The sequence below is a fragment of the Gavia stellata genome, chromosome 13 (genome assembly GCF_030936135.1).
Source record: "Gavia stellata isolate bGavSte3 chromosome 13, bGavSte3.hap2, whole genome shotgun sequence".
Lineage (NCBI taxonomy): Eukaryota > Metazoa > Chordata > Aves > Gaviiformes > Gaviidae > Gavia > Gavia stellata.
In genome coordinates, this window is record NC_082606.1 from 15428631 (window position 1) to 15447213 (window position 18583).

General features: G+C 41.4%; 1 protein-coding gene across 1 annotated transcript; it reads left to right on the forward strand.

Moving 5' to 3' along the window:
- The first annotated feature begins 14126 nt into the window (after positions 1 to 14126).
- Positions 14127 to 16888, forward strand: BCL2A1 (BCL2 related protein A1). Its single transcript, XM_009818728.2, has 2 exons — positions 14127 to 14546; positions 16053 to 16888. The coding sequence occupies exons 1-2, from the start codon at positions 14127 to 14129 to the stop codon at positions 16155 to 16157; spliced, it is 525 nt and encodes a 174-aa protein (XP_009817030.1). The 3' UTR covers positions 16158 to 16888.
- Positions 16889 to 18583: the final 1695 nt, after the last annotated feature.

Sequence of the window (18583 nt, forward strand, 5' to 3'; positions counted from 1 at the left end):
ATCTTGATGAAGGGATTGGATTACTGACAAATAAAACAATCAGACTATTATTATGGCTAATATGCTAGAAGTGTTTGCAAAGGGTTTTTAAATAATCCTCTACATTTATATTGCACCATTCATCCTGAAGAGAACGAAGCTGCTGTGGAGGCTGATAATAGGTCTTTTTGCTCATTGCTAAAACGTAACTGCTGCTAAGCTGGAGAAATAGTGACCATCCTGCAAAAACAGCATTAGTGAGTGCAGTAGGTAATGAAGCAAACAATAATATTGCCATTTGAAATTCCAAGCTAATTACTTGATTTGGAATTTGATGAGGACATAAAAGCTGATATGCTGCTGCTTGTGAAAATATGCCCTGAAGTATTTTTGGGTCATTTCATCACTTGTGAGTGATGGCACTTCCACCAGCGTTAGGTTCCCTGCCATCACACTTGGCACGCTATTTCCAGCTGAACTCAGGGACAAGATTATGACTTGGGTAGTGAAAAGTTTCATTTCCAGCAGCACACAAGTTTCTCTAGAAAATTTCCTAAGCAGTCCAGTGATTTGTAAAGCCCAGCTCCCTTTGGCTTAGGAGAACTTGAGCATACACAGCTTTACTCATGACAGCCCAAACACATGATACGCGTGGGAAGGTGCATGACAGGCAGCCTTCAGCCAGGGATGTGTAGGCGCTTTGCTGATGTCTGAGTCGTAATGCAGATAATACCACACTATTTAACAGACAGTGAATCTTTCCTAAATGTGGTAGGAGGATATGTAGCACTCTACTGGACTTGGAGAGATGCATCATTAGTGCATTCCCGCAGTCTGCTCTAACTTCTGCTTTGGGGCTGGCTCTGCCACGTATACTTGAAGGCTAGGAAGATCAGAGTTGAATATGGGGAAGGTGAGAAATTCTTCTATTATGTCTTTTTTTATTCACTGTGTTGCTATATGTAGTTATGAAAGGACTTAGTTATGATCTGAAATAGCAGATAGTTCCTGACAGACTGTCCATGTCATGTTGCCTATATAACTTACTATTATATGAATGGAACTGTGCCACAAGGGAAGAAAACTGATCAGACCTTCCCTTTAAAAGTTATTGCCAAAGGCAGATGGGAAGTACCAAAACAGCATACACCAAAGCTGAAACCTCACTTACAGGGAAGATATGGGAAAAATTCACTATAGAAGTAGTGGTTTCTGTCCAAATGGGATCCAACACCTAATTCTTTGCAAATTAAAGACTACCAGACCCTACAGTTGAGTGTCATTTTTAAAGCCAGGAGCCCAAGTCAGTCAAGAGTTGCCCAACAGGACTCTTGAGACCTAGGGTAGGAAAGGTGCATTCCTAGCAGCAGGATAAAAGCTGGATTCATGGGACAGGCTTTGGATCCATTACAGTGAGCACTGATGTCCCAGGACATCTTTATCTTAACACCAGTCTCCTCCCCTCACTTACAGTACTGGGTATTTGCACTGCAGTGCTCTGTTTTCTCTCTGGCTCCCATGCATCAAGCATAGTATGTCAAACAAACAGTTTCAGATGGTGCTTGTTTTCTGTGCTAACCGAAATCATTAGGCAAATTATTTAGCAGGGTGCACAGGGATTTAGCAGTAGGGTTCCCATTAATATGACCAGACATACATGGCTAAATCTCTACACTAAAATTTCCGTGCACAGTATTGCCTTCATAATCTTTTTAACTTTGATAGTTTGTTCTGTCTGTACAGAGATGCTATAGACAAACTGAAGGTAAAGCTTCCCATATTTTAATCACTCAAAAGTCAATATTCCCTTTCTTCAGATTCCTCAAGCCAGAAAAAACCCTGTGATGTTGCATGGCAAAAGGACAATGTGCCAAATTAAAAGCACTGTAATAGCTGAAACCAATTGCTATCGATCAGTCCTTTGTAGGCTGGTAACTCAACTGCTCCCTGTAAATAAATTTCTACAAATTCCTTAGGAGTCAACACTGACTGATGCAATCACTTACCCATGATAACAAGAAATAGCCTGTGCTGACTCAGCAACCATCCTAATTTAAATATCCCAGAAGGTACCAAAATCCCAAACTTTAATAAGGGGGGGTGGGAACTAGAGACATCAACATTAGTTAGTGTAGGGTTAGAGAGTACAGCAGAGCTTGTCACTATATCCTAACTCAATTAAGTACGGGGACATATAGAAACATGGGCAGAAAGACACCACCAATGAAGGCATTTAGCTTTAATGGTGAACTTATCTATCATTTTTGTTGTTTAACCCCTGAACCTGCTGCAAAACGTACCAGTGGTAGAGAACAATATCAAACAGGTACCTCAGGATAGAAAGATTGTTTAAAGCATCACTACACCACCATCCAGTCACATGCAAGAATCAGCTACTGCAGGCTCTGATGGATGAGTGGGACTGATTTACAGTAAGGCAGCAAGAGAGATTTGCCTCTGCTATCAGGATGGCTCAGCTCTCACATCACAGCTACTGCACTGCTCCAAACTGAGACCCAGGGTATGAAGGACAATTGAATCAGTGTTTGTCCAGCTCGATCTATTGAGCTCCAGGTTGCAACAGTTCAGATTCTCCTTAATGAATAGTTGAGCTGCCTCTGCAGGAGCAGGGAGAGGTGGGAGGGAATGACTTCTGGGAGAAGGAACTACAACAGTTGGTTGCAAGGCAAGTCATCAGCATGTGTGAATTGGAGCACCCGTTCTGGATTATTAGATGTCTGCAAAACCATTAAAAGGAACGAAAGGATAAAGCTGTGAGGGATCCGTCTAGCTAGCAGAGCCTGTCTTAGCTTGGAGTTATGAGCTACACACAAGAAGGTGCTAGTTGAAATTCTATCGATTGTGTTATCAAAGAGAGCTGACTAGATGATCTCATGCTGATAGCCATACATTTATCAGAAGGAAGAAGCCTATTTTGACCTTATTCATATCATGTTCTAAATCTGGCTAGTGTAAATATAAAGCAGAGGTAAAACACTACCAAGCCATGACTGCAACACCTACCTGGGGAAATGACCACATGGGCTACGGGGCAACCAACCTAGAACATAACCCCTTTTTATTGCTGGCAGCTAAGAAATAAATATTGTATTTTTGCTTGTGAAGTGAGCACATTTGGTCTGGACTCAGTGAAAGCCAATAATCCTGCAGCTTGAAAGTGACATTTTTACTGAGTCACTTTTCACAGCAGAACACCACTTTCAGCGTATTATTGGGGTTGTAAATGTTTGTCTCAGCACTCCTATCTTGTTAATATTGCCAGGAATCAGGGAATACATTTGCTAAAACTGAGCCCTGTTCCAGAGTGCGAGCTTCTGGACCACACTTTGTTAGCCAGTCCTGCTTCCTCAGGAGATGATAGAAGTGTTCATAACTCTTTAGAATTGAGATGACAGCTTTACAGGTTGGATCCTGCAGCTGCATACTACCTCCCTCCATGCAGGAGGATGCACTATCAGTAAAACTCATACATGTGCACATGAGGCTACAGGACAGGGCTTTAAATCTGCAGAAGGGAAGAAAGAGGATCGGATTCATGGATGTTTTAGGATGAAAACATTAATGTCTCAAACAGACACAATAGCTAGAGATCCCCAATACACCTAAAACACCTCTTGATTTTACAAGAGGCCATGGTTAATGTAGAGCACCTTGTTTGGCAAGGAATTAATACAATAAAACCCCAGTTATTTTCTTTGTTGGGTATCCAGCTGGACACCACAAACAGAACACCTGACTACATCATGCAAGTGTGCTATGCTTTTACCTTCTAAGGGAGATCAGTTTCCACTAGATTACAAGTTAATTAGCTATAAATGTAGTTTATTGCTACTACAATTATTTCCAATTTTCTGTTTGCAAAATATTACATACTGACAAAAGTATTTCTTTACTTTAAACTGAGATTTTTACCCTTTTATGAAATCTAGCATTTTAAGCTATTTTGGAGAGCTACACAACAAATTAATTTAGTACACTAAGCACTAAAGAATCTGCCCATGACTGATTAGGAATCCACTCACAAATTGACTATCCAGAAAAAGCGATTAGCAAATAACAAAGGACAGACTACAAAAGCAATGTTGTTCTACACCAATTTCCAGATTATACAAAAAGTAGCTTCTATCTAAGTGGTTAAAAAGGAAAAATGTTTTCAGGATTAAGTGCATGGATCAAAGATCAACACACAAGAAAACAAATTGCCTCAGAGTGTGGTAACAAAGTTTAATAGAATAATTTTAGAGCTAGCAAGCCTTCCTGTCAAAGAAAACTGATTTGAGAAGATGGACTTGATAAAACTCTCTCAGATTGCCTCACAAGCATCTTTGGTGACTTAACCAAAACATATGTCCAAAGAATTATGAGTGCTTGGCATCTCTAGGACAGATCTATCTGCTGCCTACAGTGTCATGTGGGAGAAAAATGGGATCCAGGCAGTATACACACATAAACATATAAAAAAATGCCAAAAGCAGCATCTCACTCTATAACATGCTACACTAGACTATGTTATTAAAACTAGCACCTAGGCCTGGCTGAGATCAAGGTCCCAGCATGCTAGCCGATGTACAAATAAACAGCTCCACGGACTTTCAACAAAGGCTAGAAGAAAACAAATATTAGGGCTCTGACTCACACACAGATGGCAAATGACTAGAGTAATGCGCCTTTGAGTCAGCTCTTACCTGCTTCAGCTCCATTTGGCTCGTGGCCACAGACTTGTTGTCATCAATAGCCCGAGCTAAGCCATCCCAGCATGACCCAGAGCAGCTGAGGCACACACATAAACTCCCCTTAACATGCCTCCTTGGAAGGCTGCTTAATATAGGCAAAAGACACACACCTGAATGTAATTCTCTAATTTTCTCTATTTTGTAAGCAGGGAACTGAGTCACAGAGAAACCAATAGGTTTCTCAAGGTCATGTAGGAAAGCTGTGGTATAAGTAGAAAATTAAGCTGTATTTGCTGAATCAACAAATCTTTTGGAGAAGCCCATCCCACAGATGGGGAAACCAAAACTCAGAGCGTTAAAGGGGTCTGCCAGGTCATAGGAACACCAAATTTTATACCGAATATAGTGACTCTAGATTTTGTGGCTTGCTACCTTTCGTAGGGAGCACTGGTCCCCGCCAATGCATCCAGCTAACGATCGAGTTGTACTCAAGTGAGGCAACAACTCTCAATCCCCTGTAGGCAGCCAGAAAAATGAACTCCCTCTGGAACTGCAGCAGCTGTTTATTAGCTCAGGAATATAAAGGAGGGATGTAAAGCAAACTAATTACATTTGATGGGGGCTTTTTGGATCTGGGTTCTGAGTTGCAAAATAGATTGGGAATGGCTGTTTATTGTCAAGCCTCCAAAAGGAGATTAAGGGCAAAGGAGAAACAAAGATGTTGCTATTATTTATGTTGCTTGAGCACTGGCCATTGGAAATGAGTTTCTCATTGAGTGATTAACAGTTATCCATCACAAAGAGCAAATAAAAACCTTGTCTAACTCAGTCAATCCCATTCTCTCTGGTCTTGCTGCATAAATCATGTGAAACTGGCTGGTTTATTTACTGTCGCTCCTTAATATCGTTAGTCTGCTGTGATGTCACATTTCAAAATCAGGAATAATTAAGAAAACATAAGAGATCTTTAACTAAAGTTCTTTTCCCTTGAAAATCAATAACTTTAGGCTTCATTTAGCTCCCTGTAGATAGATTCACATGCCTGCACAGATGAAGTTACCAAAATCAATAAAGCTTTGCTGAGGCACAGAGGGTCAGTCTGTGCAGAGCAACTCTGACTTCATAAGCAAAGCACTCACTGCTGGGTCCAAGCTTCCATCTGCATTTGGGTTTAAAAAGGTTTCTCGGCTCTAGAACACACTATGAAAGCCCTTGATTAAGTCATTATGAGATGCATAATTCCCTGGCATGCCAAGAATCTAGTCCCCAGTTGATACAAAGGCAAGCCTGCTAAGGGCGAATGGGTATTCTGGGGTTTTGTTGTGAAAACTCAACATACACTGAGCTGCTGGTATGGAGTTTGCTTGCTGTTGCTACTGATAGCCATTAACATGCCTCACAGATTAAATGCAACTATCCTCACTGTGGCCTAACGAAAGACTATCACTGCCCCACTCCTGCTGTGTCGTGAAGCCAGTGGGCTTTGTGTTGGCTCAGCACTTCTCCCCACGCTGAGTGGGCTGGGGCAGGAAACTCCTCCTGGCTTTAATGGGTGAGACACCCAGCACCAGGCAATCCCTGCTCCTGACTGGGGCATTTAGGCGTTTCTTTGTTGCCTGTAACAGTCAGCACAAATAAGTAAGCTTTGCATTGAGATGATTTGAAAGGGTCTAAAAGAACTCAGCTTTCTGAAAGACAGAGCATTCTAGGGCCTGAGCAGGCACCGGCATTAGCATCATTACTAACACGCTTACAGGCTTAATTCCCTAGATGAACTGGGGGCTCTATACATAGCCATGGCAGTGAAGCGATTGGCAAATGTAATTCAAAGCACAGAGCACTGTAAAGTTGTATGATTAAAAAATGAGCTCAAAATGAAATTTCTTTTTGCTTTGGTTAAAGAATGGCAGCAGGTTTGGATAACTAGTCATGGTAGCATCAGCTTCCTTCACACTTATTTAATGGGATGTCATTTCACTTAAAAAGATTGAGGGGATAGTATTACATGCTCAGACAGCACAGCAATGGATGTGGTATAAATACCTGGGGAGACGGATTAGTTAGCTATTTCTGCTCACAGCTTTCTCCTAGGAGCACGGAAATGCCATCTCAGCATGCTTTTTTGGAGGATCAGAAAATCGTAATAAACAGAAGGATAAAAATATACCATGGGAGTTACAGCTAATTTCTTGCTATAATTTGCAGCAATTTACACATAATCATTGTGGGTTTGAAAATACTGCACAGTGCCAACAGCAGAGTGTCTGTTGAAATGGTGCAAATCAGAAGAATGAGAAATGCAGTGGGAATTAAAAGTCCCTCCAGAAGGGTTGTTTGGGATATTAGGCTCACAAGTTCTTCTTTGCAGTTGACTTATGCAGGAGATTTTCTACCAGTTTCTTCACACAGTCCAGCTTCTTAGGCTACAGGTGGATGGAATGAGTTTCATACCAAATGCTTTTAGACCTTAGAGGAGTCCTACCAAACTGCAATGTAGTCTGTGTCTTCCTCATATGTGAGATGAAGGGCTTCTTTTTTTTAAAAAAAAAGGCTGAAAACAGTAGGCAGTAGCACCACAACATTTTTATGCAAATACACATTTGAGAAGGTAATAAAATTGTAGCAAAATTACTGAATTAGGGTTCAGAAATGTGTTTTAATATACATATTTATTTCCAGCATATGAAAATTACTGAAATCACATTACACATTAATTTCTTTAAACTTAATTTCTATTCAAAGATCTGGATTGATTATAAAAGAGGAAAATATCTGTACACTGTGAATTTGTATTTTTGTCCATTTTTATAACTGAAAATAATTCAAAACAATTTGAAAGGGGAATAAAAACAAATGTGCCCCCAGACTGGAACCCTGCATGTAAAACAAACTAAAGATGAGTTATGAACCTCCACGAAGAGTGATTTATAGTAGAAATACTAGTGTTGCTACAACCCATTTTTATAGGGTCATCAACAGAGGAGATATCATAAACGGGGGTAAAATGATTTATTAAAAGAATACCTTATCTTCTAAAGGAAAGATATTTAATCTGTGAATCACTAACTCTTGACCCAGTACAAAGGCTTCTAGTAGTAACAGGAGCAGATGAAGGCTTGATTTAAATAAGGGAGAAGTACAGGAGCAGATGCGGGTCTGATTTAAATGAGGGAGAAGCACAGAAGCAAGCATGCTCCTGGGAGGGCTGATGCAGAGGACTGCAAACCTCTGAGGCATCCAGGTAAATTGTACCTGGTGAAGTGAGCTTGAATTTTAAAGCAATTTATTTTAAAAATGTGAGATAAATAAGCTTTCCTTGGAAAATCCAATAGCAAAGAATTTAAAACCATGCCTAACTTTTAACTGTTAGTAGCCTTATTGAATAGGTGCAATTTTTCTCGAAGGCACCTGAATGAACTGGGCACCTATATCCTATTAACACGCAGTGCAAACTCTTTACCAAAATCTTTTTCGTATTTTGAAACTCTCATCTAGTGCGACTCTCTGTATGCTAAGTAAGCCTCGGATATGTTACTGAAATATTGTCTCACCACATTTTGAATATCACCACCATTTAAAGTAGTTTTAAAGCATTGGTGCAGCTGATTTTGAATGCCTGTCTCTCGTGATGGCACTATGTCTTTGGAAGACACAGATCTGAACCAAAGCTGCCGAGCAATATACAAATGGACTTTGCACATGTTCATGTTGCACCTGCCATAGCAGAATGACCCAAAAGCCAAGACCACTCTTGACTTGTGGGTGCAAGGGACACACAAAGTTTTGGTTATTATATAGAGACATGAGCTCTTGGCTTCTTATTTCATGAATACTCAGAAGCAGACCTTTTTTTTTTTTCCCCTCCTTCTGGGAGCAAGTATTTTCAGCAATGAAGCTGGCTTCAGCAGTGTTTCTGCTGGCATCTGCAAGATCTTGCCAAGCTTCTACCAAGACTTTACTTGTTCATGCTCCATTGTCTGGGAAGCTTAGGGAGCCTTATGTTTCTGTGGCTCACTGCTGACACGCTATGACTATTTGTTCAAATTCTCCTAATCCTGGATAAACATTTGGAAAGGCTTATGAAAACATAGAACAAAAGATGTGTCCACACACATGCATATGATGACACATGGCACACGCATAGGAGAGTGATGTGCTTGGCTGCCCCCTTGACTCATGATGACGAGAGAGCCTGTGATCCAGAAGAAGCCAAGTTTTGAGTTGAGATGAGTTACCAGAGGAAGTGACGAGGCAGCAGCTGAACCCTGAGCAACACAGACAAACCCAGCCCTTCCTATAGTCCCCTTACATTGTTGGAGTGCTATAGAGGAGTCATAAGGGGAGCAGAAGGGCCTCCTGGAGAATTCTTCTCATGTTTGGGCAATAGAGAGCCATGGTGTGCATCTTCATATGATCCATCCTCGCAGCCTTTGCTGTGTGCTATTTTGGGAGCAGGAGAGAGCTTGTGCTGTATTGCTCAGCTCTCAGTCATTCTGGACTGCACCACAGTTCAACACTAAGCTGGAGCAGCTACTTGCTTTAGTTTATGTTGAGGACCTGCTTTGGCTTTCCAGTTGGCCTAGAATCTCTCAGTTGGCCCAGAAGATGCAAAAACAGCTACATCCTCCTGTCCCTCCTGGAGCTTATCTTCTGTGCTACATTTGCATCTCCTGAGATACACAGAATATAAGCTGGCTCTAAGTCTCCTTCTTCCCCTGCACTTGGTACTGGTGAGGCCACACCTTGAATACTGTGTTCAGTTTTGGGCCCCTCACTACAAGAAGGACATTGAGGTGCTGAGGCATGTCCAGAGAAGGGCGACGAAGCTGGTGAGGGGTCTGGAGCACAAGTCTTATGAGGAGCAGCTGAGGGAACTGGGGTTGTTCAGTCTGGAGAAGAGGAGGCTGAGGGGAGACTTTATCGCTCTCTACAACGCCCTGAAAGGAGGTTGTGGGGAGGTGGGTGTTGGTCTCTTCTCCCAAGTAACAAGTGATAGGACAAGAGGAAAAGGCCTCAAATTGTGCCAGGGGAGGTTTAGACTGGATATTAGGAAAAATTTCTTTACTGAGAGGGTGGTCAAACACTGGAAAAGGCTGCCCAGGAGATGGCGGAGTCACCACCACTGGAGGTGTTCAAAAAACATGTAGACATGGCACTGCAGGACATGGTTTAGTGGGCATGGTGGTGTTGGGTTGATGGTTGGACTTGATGATCTTACAGGTCTTTTCCAACCTTAATGATTCTGTGATTCTGTAATTGCCCCAGAATTTGAGATCCAGGATCGTGCTACAGATCTACTATTCTGCCTCCATCCTAGAAACATCAGGAGATGGGTTGAAGTTTCTTAGAATGAACTGCTCTCAAAACTTCTTACGGAGATGAGCTTTCCAAGCTTTGGACAGAAGACTTTGGTGATTCCCAGCTGACCGAATTCTTCTGGAAACACAGTATCATTTATTAATTTAGTTCATTACCGGGGATGAGTCCTAATGCAGTTTTATTGTAGTTCTTCGCTGCATGCGGAACCTCAAAGCACAGAAGACTTCAACGTGTATTCAGATCCAGGGGGGTAACAGGGATATCTCCTGTGCCGGGCTCCTTCCTCTGAGTGCAGCCAGGCCGGCTGCGACTAGGTGGCAGCACTCCACTGGGCAAACCAAGCCTCTGCTTTGAATACCAGCTAACCATTTCAGCTCACAGAAAAGCCAGCATGCATATTCCAATTTACAGGAAAATAGAGGGTAAGTAAAAGTCACCAAAGCCTCCTGAAGTCTTATATCAGGGCTATGCAGGACAGCTGGAAAGCTACAAGTGAACTGAGCCATTCTTTTGCAATGAAATCCAATACCACACAAAAATTGTCCTGGTTTGGACATCAAAAAGGGAAGAAAACCATGAAAAATTCTGTAAGAATTTTCTCAAGGCCTCAGAGTGTTCCTCCAGACAAAGCTCAGCTGCCTTAGAAGAGCTTACAGTTCCCACATTCACCTGGAACTGGAACAACTCTGGCAAGGCAGATGCAGCACGAATAGCTCAACGAAGCTTTTGTCATTTTGGCTTAGTTTTGTTTTGAACACGATGAGATAACACCGTCTCTCACAAGTCAATTTTATGAGGATCTGTCAATTCAGTTCCCATCTGTTCTGGAAAATAAGCCTTTTCAGGTTACGATAGGACGTGGAGTCAAATCCACAGAGCACAGATTTAAATTAAAGTATTTGAAGGCCCTTGCTATGCCAGGTAGCGAGGGGAGGGTTTGCATTTGAGCTTCCGTGTCAAGCTGGTTTCTGTTTCAAACCTTTTATTAACACTTACCATTTATAAAAGACAAAGTATATACAGCAAAGAGGAAAAGAAGAAAGAAGCAATGCACTGTATGAGAATGCAGTCTATGCACCCCTGGGGAGATAGAGCAGGTAGGAAGAAAAGCAGAGATCCATTAAGTTAAAGGTATTCGCTTATAACTACAAAACATGAGTAAAGTCTGGTAGGAGAAAGGAAGGCACTGCCTAATGTAGAAAATGAGAATCAGAGCATTAGAGTGGCATGACACAGGTAAGAGATCCCTAAGCTGATTTCTTACAGTGCTCAGAGTTAACCATCAGAGCTGAGGAAGACTGGGCTACCACTCTGGTCTGACTCTATGTATGTAGATACATAGTACTGTCATTGCTACTAAACATCCAACACTTGGAATTGCACCCTTGCTACATGCTATTGAAAAGCAAATGGGTCTAACATTTAAGTCGATAGACCTGGGGCAGCTTCGACAGCTACATCCTGAGCGCTGGGCACCGGTGTCCCAGCGCACTGTTTGAGATGTCTGCTCAGAGCTGCCACCCCCTCCTGGGAGCCGAGCGCTGAGCTTCACCTTACAGCCCTTTAAGAGATCAAGAGACTGTAAGGGGCAGCATTTGCACCAAAATTGCCAAGGTATTAACACTGGTTTCTTTCAATAGCGGTGACATCTTCATAGCCTTATTTCACCACCCTCCTCAGAATCCTAAACACTCCACTAATGAAGAAATACCTGCTCTTGCCTGTGCTCTGGTGCTGTTGATGGTGAAGAAACCAAAACTTGTCTCCTTAGGTATCATTCACTGTTCTCATATTCAACTATTACTTATATTCACAAAGAATACAAAAAGCTTTTCATTAATCAACTATTAAGAGAGTCAGGAGTGTTCTATAACTTCACAGACTGCTATATAGAAAAAAGGATTCTTGTGATTTTTCCTGGCGTACCTCTCTCAGCCCTGTTTGCAGCAAGCATATGACAGGAGGGAAGCTGTCTGGGTACAGCAATGCCTTCCCTCTGCCCCAGAAATTTCTGCCCAGATTTAGCTGAGTTGGGAAGAGTTAAGGACTGTCACATCCTTTTTTTTCTTTCATTTGCATTCCTCATAAAATGTTGGCAGTTCACTGAAATCGCTGAACATAACAAAGGCAAAGCCAGCCTAACAGCTCTGCCAAAGCAGCAGCTGCAGGTATTGGATAGAGGACACCTCTGAACTTTCAAAATGAGCTGTGGTAAGAACGTGCATGTGTACAGAGGAGGGGAGAGCTAGCTTCCCATCCCCAGCCCATTCCCAGTCCTAGCATTGCATCCTTCCCTGGGAGTAACATCTAACACGAGAGTTTTTCCAGCTCACACGGCCCTCCTAAACCCATTCTCTCCCAAAGGTGAACACATCACCAAGCCACCTCTTTCTTTGCTTCCAAGAGAAAGCGAGGGAAATATTGTCCTGAGTCAGTGAAGCAATTGATGTCTGTGCTATGCTGGTGATAGCTTGAGGTTTCAAACCCCGCTGTGCATGGAAGATTACTGTGTCATTCTGAGCCAGACTCACCACATACAGAAGAAAAAACCTGAGAAGGAACTGGAAACTACCCTGTTCTACTTAATGGGTTTCTGCAAAAATGTGATGTCAGAGCAGCAGCATACACATTTGGGGGGGGCTAGCTAGGGTTAGCAATATACTGACACCAGAGCTGTATCACAGTCTAGGTATGCTTTGCTCCAGTATGATTAGGTGCCAGTGCTATCCTGACATCTGAGACTCGAGCCCTGTGCTGGCCACCAGCCATGCAGCTTTGCTCCTATTCCATAGATCTGAGCATCAAAGAGTGCCCAGGACTGGAAACAGGCTCACTGCCATCCCTGGAGCAAAGAAGAGCTGTTGGTGTGTGGGGCTGGGAATGCCTTTTGCTTTCAGAGAAGGAAGAGGCGTGGATGAGAGGTGGGTCAGAAGTAGAGGGATGAAGAAAGGGGGATGGAGAAAGAGAGGGGTCTCCAAACATCAAATTGCTTGCTGCTCTGAAGCCTTTGCAATGGGGTGAGGTTCTCTACAGACACATCCTGACCCTCTAGCAAGATCAGGTTGCCTCAGGAGAAGAGGTTTGTAAGGAAAGAGTGGGCTAGGCACCCTGGCCCCTTCTTCCAAAAAATAACTGCTTGACTGAAAATTTGAATCTAAGAGCAGTTGTTGTAGGTATCATGATATTTCGTTACCTGTCGTGAAAGATTCAGATGGTATCTCACATCACTAGCTTGGCCCCATATTCTCCATCCCATGTTCTGACACGCTGACTGCATTAGCATTGTCTTTTATATTGTCTTTTACAGCACAACTCCCTGTGGGGGAAAGAAATCTTTGAAGCTACCCATTCAAATCTTCAAAGAAGGACCTTGAAGAGCACTCACAGAGAGAGTGTGGGAAAGCTTGGAACAGGGGATAATGCTATAAAGCTGGCTTTCTCCTTTTTCTATCCATGCTTGTACCACTGTTGTGTTCCCACTTTTTGCAGTTATGTAAAGCTCCCTGAGTGCAGAAGAAAGTTTATCTATTCTTCCATCCAGTTGGAAATGTCTACCAGTTTCTTAAAAAAGTTGTGAACCAGAAATAATCCATTAACCTGCAATACAGATTGCAGCCTTAACCCCTGGCAATGAAGAGACCGGGGTGGGGGGAAGATGCGGGTGGTGGTGGCGGCTGCATGTTCATATAGCACACACTTTTTAGGCATGTTTTTTCAAGCCAAATGCCTAACCTTTGCTAGCATACACCATTCTCAGCAGTTTGTAAGCCAAATGCCAAATCTTTGCTAATGTTTCATAGCAAAAGTCCCTAGGAAATGCCAATTTACACTGCTGAAGAATGTGGTAAGAGCTGGTAGATTTTAGTTGTGGAATCATACTATTTAGAGAAATAATAAATCACTCAAGAAGACATGTTTTCTCCCCTTGAGCAGACGCTTTTTCTTTCATTTCCGCTGTGACATATTCCACAACCCACACAACCATTAAGTCACTAGGTTTTTACAGGAACTTCTGCGGTAAAAGCAAAAAAATTCCATCAAAACCAGACGATAGAAAGCTGTGTGCATGTCCTGTGGCTGCTCATTACTGGCCCTGATTAAGAGCGGTGCACTGCTCTCTGCATTTTGTTCTAAATGGAAACTGCTGAGTTCTATTACGTTTATTACTTGGCTCAAGATTATCTGCAATATGTTCTTCAGGAATCACATCTTGGACCAGCCCAAACCAGGGTTGCTCATGTCTTGCGAAACATTGCATCTTCGCTGCAAGATCAAACCGAGGAGGCTCTCAGACCATTCTTGGACAGGATTGATATTACCTCTGTAGCTGTTGCCAAGAGAATTTTCAATGGTGTCATGGAAGAAAAATTTGCTGATGGAAATACTAACTGGGGACGAATTATGACCATATTTACGTTTGGCGGTCTTCTCACTAAGAAGCTTCAAGAGCATGGAGTTCAGCTGACTGGAGAGGAGAAGGAGCAGATTTCTTACTTCATCACAGAGTACATAATAAACAACAAAGCCGAATGGATAGATGCAAACGGTGGCTGGGTAAGTTTCTCATTTTCCACCAAAGTCCAGATTAGGAGATTTTGTTTAATTAAGGAAAATTATTGTTTCAGACACTATCAAAATCATTTTATTCAATGTTTTATTTGGTGGTTTAATATTTGATGTCTGGAATGTCTTCTTGAGACTTACAGTGAAAGCTTTGCTTCTGCTTTAAATGGAACAATGTTAAAAGACAACTTTCTTTTTTAAAAGGCACTTTCTGTACCTGTAGCAGTTGAAACCCTAGAGTTAGTCTTGAATCATCGGATCATAGGATAATTCAGGTTGAGGGGGACCTTAGCAAAACATCTGGTCCAGCCTCCTGCTCAAAGCAGGTTAAACTATACATGCCATTAAATTTCCCATTATTAAATTTAAAATCAAGTGGCATCCTAAGGTTACTGCAGCAATTTTGCTTCCATAGAGGAGTTGGTCCAAAAATACTGAAGTTCAAAGTAAAGGGAAGAATACACAGGTGTGATCCTCACAGCTGAAGTCAGTACTTTTGCTGTGGATTTCAACAAAGTCATTATTGAATCCCCCAAATCAGTTTTACTTAAACAAACTTACAGGTAAGTGCAATTGGGGTTAAGTCTTTTCTTTTTGTTTGGACTGAGATAATCCTAGAACTTCCATATATCAATGGTCAATGCTGAGAAAAGCATTTGTCAATATGCGAATTATTTTGCCAAGCTGCTGAAATTCCTTTCTGCCAGTGGAAGGGAGGTCCCTTTTGCTTTGCAGCGTTTCATCACGCCAATACCTTTTTCTTTTGCAGTTAGGGGAAGCTGAGAATCAATGGTGTCAGACTCAGTTATTTCCATGGTACTTTTTTCCTTCACCTATATGTAAATGTTACTTTCTCTTTCCATCTCTCTGTTGTCCCACTTCTCTTATATTTCCTATTTGCTCTGACTTTTTTCCCTCACTTGTTTTCTAGTGTCTTTCTTTTCCTTTTTTTCTCTTTTTGCTTGTTTTGATCCTTCTCTGTCTGGTAACAGTAAAAAAAGGTGATAGTGAGTCATGGACCCTTGATGCATCAGATTTATTGTAAAGGCTTCTCTCTCCATCTCTTTCAAATAGAGTCAATTTTATTTAAGAGAAGTATCAACTCCTGGCAACATTCTGTCATAATACGTGGCTCATCGTAGTAGGATAAGGATGCTTAAAGGAAGATATTTGTAAGTATATTACTACATCAGAGACATAGTACTTGTATCTTCCTTTAAGATGTGGGCTCAGACGATACAGTTCACATTCATTTTCTCTTTACACAGGGAGGGCAGAGTCTTGACTTGGACATAAAACAAACATTCAGCAAGGTGCAGCTATTTTCAGCTACTGTTTTTAAAGCCCTATTCATCTTTTGGAGGGAGAGCTCTGAAAACCTGTCCCTCTGTGCACAATGGTGTAGCACTCTGTTAATGGGATACTAGCACAGTGGTGCGTTTTTCCCACACATGTTATTTTTAAGCTGTCTCTAACTGTGCATGTTCTTTTCCATAGGAAAATGGCTTCCTAACGAAGTTTGAAAGAAGATCACTACTATCTTTCTCCAAAATTACAGCCATGTTTATAGCTGTTTTTTCCTTGTTCAGAGAGTACTACTGAAATAAATGGACTTGCCAGTCATGTATAATCTAGATATTGCCACAAGCTTCATTGCTAAGCTTCCCTCCAAGCAATATCAACAAGAAAATAATTTTCTTCCATAATTTGTTTTTAATTTATTTGTATTTATTTTGACTAAATACAATGTTGAACATGCTATCCTAATTGCCAAACCTGAAAATGAGATCCCTCCAAAGAGGAATCGACACAGCATCATGCAGCAATTCAAGTCACCCTTTCCAGGCAGGACTGCTTAGAGAGAGAGAGATCATTCTCCACATCCAGACAGCTCTTGGAATCTCTTTTGCACCTCCATGAAAGGACATTGTTTTACTGAAATACAATCCAATGGGTTAAGAAACAAGTTTTAATGTCATTTGTTTTGTAAATGAAATACTACTGTAATGCATTTTATTGCAACCTTTGTATAAGCAAAAGGGGGAGTTTCTATGAAGAAAAAGGAAACGCAAATTCCAGTGTAAAAGTGGGTACAAGTCACTGACACAGACTAAGCAATTTTTATGGGAAGAACAATTTGTGGAAGCTAGCAACTTAAAAATGTGCACTCACTTACTGTTAATGCAATGGTATGTGTTTCTTTGTTGTATTTTTTTAATTGCTCATATCTACAGTGAATGTTCTTTCAAATTTGTGTAATGTAGTCATCTGGCTGAACTTTTTTTAAACTAGATGTTTTAAAGTAGGCAAGTCAAAAATATTTTTAAAGTGAGAAATTTATGTAAATACACTAATATTTTGGAAAAATACATTAAAATATGTATTTTAAAGTCTTATGATTGGCCTAATTTCTTGCAGAAAAATTGGAGGATGGGAAAAGTTCTACCTGAGTAAGTTAACTCTTAAAAAAGCTATCATAGTGATACTGGAGAATCCAAGTAGTATATGGGTTTCACCTGCAGTCCATGGATGTCAAGACTTTAATTTTCTGTAGTACTTCTTAAGTATTATCTGGTAGCTTGTATAAGAAACAGCCTCTGGCAAAATAAATGAAGTGGACCAGTTCTGATGACAGTAATTAGTGTTTTGGGATACACTGCAAACTCAGCAAATTCACAAGTAGGACCTAACAGATTTCCAGGCTTTTCTAGTCCGGGGCAACTATTGTTTTGACTCAAATTCCATTTGCTTTCAAACGTTAAACAGCAATTCTTCAAGAATTCATTCTAGAAGGGTTTTCTTTAGCTGTAGTGACTCTCCCACATTAGGGAACTACAGCTGGGTCTGAACACTCTTCTTTTGTAGATGTGTTGGGAGGTGAACCAAACTGAGGCAGCAGTGGGCCTGTGGCACACAACAGCATTATTCTTGGAGACAAATGCTCTAGACAATCAAGGCTTTATGATACCAGGAGAATAAAACCAGCCTCCTTCTGGTAATGGGTTCTCCACCTTTCATCTCGGCGTAAAAAATTTTTTACAGTAAGAACAATCATTTACTGGAACAACCTCCCCAGAGACATGGTAGAGTCCCCATGGCTGGAGGTTTTCAAGATGCGACTGAAAAGAGTGCTAGATAGTGTCACGTATGCTCCCTTTCCCATGAAAGGTTGGACCAGATGATCTTCTGAGGTCCCTTCCAACCCGGGTTCTTCTATGATTCCGTGCTCTAACTTGGTGGGTTTAACTACAGAACACAAACAGATGTTAACATTTGCTAGAACCTGTATTGCTCCCTCTCCCACCCCAATGAAAACAAAGATTATTTAGCATGTATAGCAGGACTTCTGAGATAAACTTTGCTGCTGTTGAAGAAGAGATGGCAGCTTCCTGAGGGCAGGGGGCTGCTAAAGGAAAATGCCCACCCCCAGAACAGCTATGCAAGTTCCTGTCAGAAATGACATTTTAAAACATATGTTGACATATATTTATTTATTTGCAGTCTAAGCCTTCATGATAAGAGCAGTAATTCTTACTTAGCTCCTTTTTGGGCACTATTGTAAGTGCATATTGTAGTGGCTAACACCAGCCTATTAATACCACGTTCACTTCCTTCTACACTAATCTAGTAACCTATTTTATACTGGAGAGTACAATTTTTGAATTAACCTAGCCTTTTAAAAATCTAGGTGATGCAATAATTTTAGAACTTGCCTTCATGGAAAGGCCTGGGTTTAAACAAAAGCAGCCTGGATCATTAATGGTCCAGTGGGCTCCAGATTACCTTCACCAGGACAAAACCTCCATTTGCTCTGCATTTAAGAGCAAGAAAAGCAGTGATGAGATATACCACCCAGATTCTAAACATAATAAAATGACTGAAAACAACAGGGCTATTAGCCAAGTCTTACAAAATAGTGTAGATATGCGTTGTTAACTGTCATGAAGTCATCTATACATGACACTGTTTGAGTAGTGTCCCAGGTCCCAGGCCACTGCGGTTTAAGGGATCCTTACAGCCATCAGGCA

What these genes read in the sequence shown, in the direction of transcription:
- BCL2A1 (XM_009818728.2), top strand. Translation starts at nt 14,127, where the DNA reads ATGGAAACTGCTGAGTTCTATTACGTTTATTACTTGGCTCAAGATTAT. An exon ending in TAGATGCAAACGGTGGCTGG is followed by an intron (nt 14,547 to 16,052) that starts GTAAGTTTCTCA and finishes TCTTTTCCATAG; the next exon opens with GAAAATGGCTTCCTAACGAA.